The 7,331-nt window shown below is 32.9% G+C and overlaps 1 protein-coding gene across 1 annotated transcript; it reads right to left on the bottom strand.

The window, feature by feature from the left end:
• Positions 1–4,119: 4,119 nt before the first annotated feature.
• On the bottom strand, positions 4,120–6,806 carry LOC149785156 (uncharacterized). Its single transcript, XM_089931280.1, has 4 exons — positions 6,448–6,806; positions 5,718–5,857; positions 4,857–5,302; positions 4,120–4,377 (listed from the first exon to the last, which is right to left on the bottom strand). The coding sequence occupies exons 3-4, from the start codon at positions 5,124–5,126 to the stop codon at positions 4,120–4,122; spliced, it is 528 nt and encodes a 175-aa protein (XP_089787406.1). The 5' UTR covers positions 5,127–5,302; positions 5,718–5,857; positions 6,448–6,806.
• Between the last annotated feature and the right edge of the window lie 525 nt (positions 6,807–7,331).

Genomic DNA, 7,331 nt, shown 5'->3' with positions numbered 1-7,331 from the left:
TATGTCAACCTCAACACAAAGAATAATGAAAGCCTAAAATATCGATAACAACAACAACAACAACTTATCTATGTTAACTGAATTGAAACCTCCTAACTAGCTTTAAAGTTCAGTAATTGCAGAAGTGAAAGACAGAGTTCTATGAGAGTACATGTATGTATAGAGTTAGTGGATGGGGATAATTTTCTAATACCTTTTTGCAAACAGTTCATCCTGTTTTATTGTTTTGGAGCCATGAATGAACAACAATATACTTTAATGGTTCAACACTCTCTTGGTTCACCTTCCAAATCAGTTAGTTTATATATCTGCTAATTCAAAGTACCACGTAAAGGTGTTTTGTATTGCTGATTGGAAGTTTTAAACAGTTTTTTCTCTTCTGCGTCGCCTTCTGTATAAAACATACTGAAAAAAGACTAAATGAGTAAGAATATTACAGTCTAATGCAGCTCTAAATAAATGTTCTGTTAAGTTATAAATACAAGTTGGTCTAGTAGAGTATCTTAAGCGTTTTGGCTATGCTAAAAAAACCTCTTTAAATTTGGAAAAGCAATATCGATTGATGACTTGTTTTTACATGTTGTGTGTTGTTTTAATAAGACTTCGTTTCCAACAGAACTATCGATACAAATATAATTCATATGTTCAGCAAAGTCATCATATCACCAACTGAAGCAAGTATATACATTTAAAAGAACATTGAATGCATTCAACAGTTTATGATTGCTTGCATGTTTAGTTGCAGGTCTTAAGAGCGTGATAATGAAAAACACATTGCTGTAATTAAATGTCTCATTTTTCGACTGATCATCTTGATGATAAATGTTTGACCTCTGTAATATATATTTATCTTTTTATATATTTACTTAAGATCTGTTCATGTAACTTCTAAATTTGGTTAGTGATAATTCAATCTCACCTTAACGGGATTTTTCACTTGATTCACATCTGTTCTCTCCTGTTTGAATACTAAGTAGGCAAATGTTGAAATAGGGGTGGATATAGCTCACTTAATAATCATACTATAAATTTCGCATATCAAGGATGTCTTTTCAATATCTTTACATGTGTAAAATCTCTCCGCAAACAGGACGTTTTAACTTTACAGATGGGTCGGATAATTAGCAATTTCGGTACAACTCTACAATGAATTCATGCGTATTTCCAATAGTATTTTGATGTACTTCTTTCGTAGATGTCGTAGATTTATTTGCCTGTATTGGACGTGTATGGTATGAATGCATCGTGGGTTTCCCAACATTATTGTCTCACATGTATGAGATAATTAAAAAAAATACTAAGGACTCTTATATGCACCAGCTTATTTTCGTATAGTTTAGCTAAATATTTGCTATCTTATGCTTGGATCTTAAGAGAGATAATACATTTTTGCAACGTGTAATTTGATAGCGGAGATCTCTCTACATGTTTTCCACCGGGCAATCGAGGATATGATTTTGGGCGTGTGCATCACCAGCTTTGGAAGAAAGATAAACTCCAAAAATGCAAACAAGTAACAAGCATGTAAATGGGGACCTTCCTACAAATCATGATTTTACATTATTCTAGGCTAAAATAGTTGGGAGAAGTGTTACGTATATCTGATTTAATATATATTTATTTTAATTTAATTATTTGTCAGTATTAAATCTTTTATTCTATTATATGCTATTATAATATAAATTTATTCACTGGAGATGATATTTTTCCAGAAAATTGGTTGACTTGAATCATTCTTTTCATAAACACCAGGTGTTGATCTAAATTCTGACCTTGACTCAAAATTAGTAAACAAAGTTCTATTTTATTTTAAAATGATTGGTTGTTTCCAAGGTCAAGATGGGGTTACATTTAAGAGGTAAACAACTTTTTTTATTATTTTATTTCTTAGAGAAAAATATTGGTCTAATCAAGGCCATATTCTGTGTACGTGATATAACATGATCACGTGACTACCCCCTTCTGATTTCGCAGCTTGGGGGAATTTGAAACTGCGTCTTATGATACAATATAACCTTTGTTTTGAGAGAGACTTCAGTTTTGGGGCTTTTTACACTGATGTCAAGTTAATTTGTTGTAGCCAGATCTTGAGCTATAATTTTCTTCAGATCAGTTTGATTTCTAAAGGATTAATTCTTTATTCTCTGGAAATATTTTGAGGAGTGCTCACACAGAAATTTTGGAAAGACATTGCTTACAAATTTAATTTGGATTTCCAACATCGGGGTGCCATTATTTGTATTTCTACAACGAACTTTAGATAAGCACATTACTGTATACATCATACGTCATCTTCATCCATCTTGGATTTGCCATCAGGATTCGAAATTGAAATTATTAGAACATTTATTACTAGGACTTTTGCAATTTAATTCGTGGATTATTCTTAGATTATTTTTGGATTTGATCCTTGAAACTGTAAGTTCTTCTCCTTTTTTCATTTTTACAGAATTTTCCAGGAAAATAAATTATTTTTTAAATTTTAAAAAGCTTGTTGTTTTCACTCTTTCTGTGTTACTGTTTATTCGAACCTAAACACGTAACAGAAGCAAGATTTTACCATTTTTCCAACCGAGGACGTCCTCGGTTGGAGATGTGTCCTTGGTATATTGGTGTGTAATCTCATGCATGTCATCAGTCTACACCAAATATAAATGCACACACTTGGTATTCTGGATGTCTAGCGTATTATTTGGGAGGTCCCTTGGTAACTCGCAGCCTCACTTATAGTGCAGTCTATGTTTGTGGACCCCATTGTATGCAAGTTATTGAGGGAGAGGTGTACCAAGCTTCATCCTTTTATTTTAAACAGCACTTAAGTTTGGAAGCAAAATGGCAAATGCAACTCAAATCTAAAATACTGACCTGTGAACTTGACCTTACATATAGGACCCCAGTGTTGTATATGACACACCTTTTATATGGTGTCATCTCTTCATCTCAAACGGCTTCAAGATTATGGATTAGAAAGGAAAGGGTAATAGAAAAATTCAACATACAACACCAATACTGTTAATACATTTTTGGGAGTGGGGGGTAAAACTAATTTTAATTATGTATTTTGCTATGGTGTAGCTACACCTTAACAGATGGAAAATACCTAACCATATGATAAATTCCTCCTCCTATATACTCACCCACACCAAAATTGCCTACCCTTCAGCACATGAGATTCTCGCATGAGATCTAATTCAGGTTAGCATCGTGCATTTTAACATGAAAATTAGGTAGAACTCACGTGAGCAATAGATTCAAACAAAAAATTTAAAATCATGTGAGCAGGAATTGTTAATATAAACTCACGTGAGCAAAACCACCACCACAACAAAAAAGCTATAGCATTTGATTTGTAATTTTAATACATAACATTTTTGACAAGAATTTTAAAAAAAAGAATAAAGTTTCCCATAAAAAACTTGTCATTTACACCTATAAAGAGACTTCCAGTGTTCTATTAAAATCCAGTGATGATGAGCATTCAATTATGCATGTTTTGTTTTAGATTTCTCAATTGAGGAAATGAAAAAAGATGGTACGAAATAATAGTCTGGCACAAAATTATTTTCATTTTGAGATTCTTGTCTTTGAATATAGATATTTCATGTTAATCATGGAATTTAGGCTAGCAGGCTCTGTCTTGTTGAAAAAACAATCTGAAACGGAAATTAAAAATTTGTACCATTTTGGTGTTTTGGGGTCTTTTCATGGCATTTGAGACATTCTGTAAGAGGAATTTGTGTAGATTTACTTGACAAGGCAAAAGCAAAACACACAATTGTTGTTCGGTTTCAACGGCACTTTTAACACGTTACTTGGGCAGCCGAATGGCCAAGCCTGAAAATGAACCCTTGAATTATGAGTCTAATGCTCTACCAACTGAGCTACCATAGTTCAAAAGCAAAATGTAAATTCTATTATTGCTGAGATGCTTGCAGATCAAATTTGCATATTCCAAAATTTTAATACTTCTGGAACAGATTCTACAGAGCTTCTCCTATACTTCTAGGATCAATTTTTAAAAAAATATGTACATTTGCTATACATAAAGAAATTTAAAATTTGCTTTCCAACTTTTTAATTTTGTAAAAAATTATTGGGGTCAAACTTTTAGAGTCTAAATCACATATGTATCATGTGTATTGCATTAGAAATTTGAAGAATTTTATACACACCCTTTATTGGGTTCAAAATTTCCCCAGGCAATGGTGGTTTTTCCAATTTCTCCCCTGTGGCAGAATGCTGTGAAAGAAAAGCTGGTGTGAAAAAGTAATCCAACAGTGCCTTCATAGTCTTACTGTCACTTTTCTTGCATTTTTTCTTGATGAGTGTCAACTTTGTTGCATTGATAAAAAGACTGTGGCCCTCAGCAAGTTTAATCTGTAAAAAGAACATCAGAGTTTAGTATAACCAATCATTTTTATCTGTGTAGAATGCACTAGATGGGAAAATATTCGGTTGATGAAAGAGTGCCCAAAACACTAATTAACTGAATGTAAATGACATAACAGGATCACTGAAATGTGTTCCATTAGGTTGTTTTTAATATAAGCTTGATTCTTTAAAAAAATATTTACCCAATGGATTATGAAATCTGTAGCATGCCTGTAACAACCTTTATGGCAACTGGCAAGTGTGTAATGGTAATCATCTTGCAGGTTTTATAAATGAATCCTGACAAATCTGACTTGTGCCTTTTAAAGAAAATGAATAGAACAATGAGAATAATAATTGCAGAAGGTTGGTAAATACTGAATGTGCTTTTGCAGTTGTAGGAATACAATTATACACCAGTGGCCTTTTGTTATAATACTTTAACTACTGCTTTATTACTTAATTACAAATTCATTGAAATATACCTTTCCCTCTTCTTCTTGAAAGAAAAGTGAGAAATCACATTCATTCATATCCATTCTCTTGGCTACATTTGTACCCGTGTTGGTGGCATTTAGTGGAGACAAGGAGTGAGACAATGACATTGGGTGTCTCAAGTTTTGTGAATGAACTGGAAGCATTGAGCACCAAGATGCCTGCACAGAAGACTGTGACAGTAGGGATGCCTGCACTAAAGGCAGCAACTGCTGGGATGAATAAACAGAAGAAGGTAATGACTGCTGGTAAGCCTGCATCGGGGACCATGAATACTGGGACGTCTGCTGCACACAGTAATCTTGACTGGCCAGAGATGTGTCCAGAATTTGGCATGAACTATTATTTGCAGATGGATACTGGTCTACAGCCTGATGTTCCCTCTCCCATCTGTCTATTAAAGTTCTCAGCTAGCAGATCAGCAATGGTGCCTGATCTGAAAATGGAAGCAGTATATAATGGTCATAAGAAAAACAAAAGTGGATCATCATCTTTTTGTAAAATATGGTCTGATTCCATAAATTTTCAATTAACCTTTTGTTTAATTTTGTAAAGATAGGCATTTTTATATGCATACTGGGTATATAAGTAACCCAAGGATGTAATTACTTGCTAGCTAAAGTGATGGTGGAAAATCACTTTAGTTGACACACATTTTGAATGAATGAAACCTAAGAGAATGCACATTAAATCAAATTAGATGAAGTATTTTTTTAGGTATAATATGTATAGGGCAAAAAAGAGAAAGAACATACATACTTGCATAAGTGTTTTGGAAAACTATGAAAAGAATACATCCATTTCATTATATGGTCATGGATATCTTAAATACCAAAAAGTGTTTCAATTACCTTCACCCTTCAAAACATTACTGCTTTTTAATAGTAACTCTTTCTTTAGCCTTTCATTTTCTTCTTCAAGGTGTTTTATTTTCTCTTCACAATGTTATTGCAGCCATATAATGTGCTGTCACCTTGACTGACCACTTGAGCTGAAAATAAAATTTTGAAAGCTGTGAAGTAAAACTTAAATGTAAAATTCAGTGTATTTACATGCATGAGGTGAATGTGTTATGATTTGAAGCAGAATATCTTGTATATTTTGTAAGCATTGTCTCCTATTTCCCTTGGGCAATTTTCATATTGGGAGTCAGTTACAGTCACATTTTCTAATAGACATATTTATAAGCAGTGAGAACAAATAGCAGTTGGGTAAGGCCAGGTACAAATGATAACCGTTAAGTGAGTACTTATCTTGGATTATCCTAACTAAAAAAAAACATTAAATGGCCCTGGGCAAAGAAAATGGCAAGAAAAATCCATTAAAATTAATTATGTAGTCCTTAGATTATGAAAGTTATAAAGTAAATATATCAAAACTGGTTAAAAGGTATATAAAGTAAAACATGTAGTTGAAACACAAAATATATAATCTGTGAAATATGGGTAAAATGTTTTTAACAATAAACACGAGTCTATTTGAAAAAGGCAAGTGTTTTCTCTGCCAACACATTATTCAAATGAATTATATCAAAGTTTCATAATCTAAAAATCATGTACACATGCACATATGTGCTAATACCTATAACCACTGAAGCAGCTGGCATCTCCAAGCTTCTACTGTCATTGAAAGGAAAGCTGCTTAATTGTGATGGATATGTGTTGAAGGCAACTTCCAACGATTTTCTGGTTGATATTTTTTGTGTCAGACCAGCTTGCATAGATGTTGGAGACTTGGATAAATTTCTTGGAGATGTCCGTCTCTGCTGGATCTATAATGGTGACATTTTTTCACATGATGATAAGGATATGGGGGATTTTCTTCTTGGTGTTGCTTGGTGACTCTGGGATTGTGATGACTCTTGGAATGGTGGTGAACACTGAACCTTTTGTGGGGTTACTGCAGTACTTGCAAGTGTTCCCTTTTTCTCTGCCTGTAGAAATTGATTTTTTTTAATGAATTCTTTTTCTTCATCTTAACATTAAGTGTAAGCTATATATATATATATATATATATATATATATATATATATATATATATATATATATATATATATATATATATTCTACCATAATTTTAAAATCAACTTGGAAAAAGGAAATATATTTTGGGGGGCCTTACATGGAGTACACTTTTTTAAAAGTAATTAACTTTTGGGAACTTAGAAAATTTTTCTTCTTCATGAAATATTCTATGATCTGAATTTTTTGTGTTTCGCAGTTTTTCCTTTTGCAGATGTCTTTTTTTGCTGTAATTTCCACTTTCTCGTGTGTCTTCTCTGGTTTATTTTCTGTTGATTTCATTTTCAGAGAGCTTCACTGTCTTGAGATCTCCTGATCTTCTAACAACTCGCTTTCCATTTTTTCCGTTTTCTTCTTTTACACTATTCTTTGGTTGCTAGAAGTTCTTTTGTCCAAGCAACAAGACCATCTTTGCCTTGCTTTCCTTCATCAAGGATTTGCCCT

The sequence above is a fragment of the Sinohyriopsis cumingii genome, chromosome 13, assembly GCF_028554795.1.
Source record: "Sinohyriopsis cumingii isolate HCF-2022 chromosome 13, ASM2855479v2, whole genome shotgun sequence".
Lineage (NCBI taxonomy): Eukaryota > Metazoa > Mollusca > Bivalvia > Unionida > Unionidae > Sinohyriopsis > Sinohyriopsis cumingii.
The sequence above is the reverse complement of the archived record's forward strand: the minus strand, read 5'-3'. Positions and strand labels throughout refer to the sequence as shown.

What these genes read in the sequence shown, in the direction of transcription:
- LOC149785156 (XM_089931280.1), bottom strand. Translation starts at nt 5,126, where the DNA reads ATGCAGGCTTACCAGCAGTCATTACCTTCTTCTGTTTATTCATCCCAG. An exon ending in TTCAAGAAGAAGAGGGAAAG is followed by an intron (nt 4,378 to 4,856) that starts GTATATTTCAAT and finishes TTCTTTTTACAG; the next exon opens with ATTAAACTTGCTGAGGGCCA.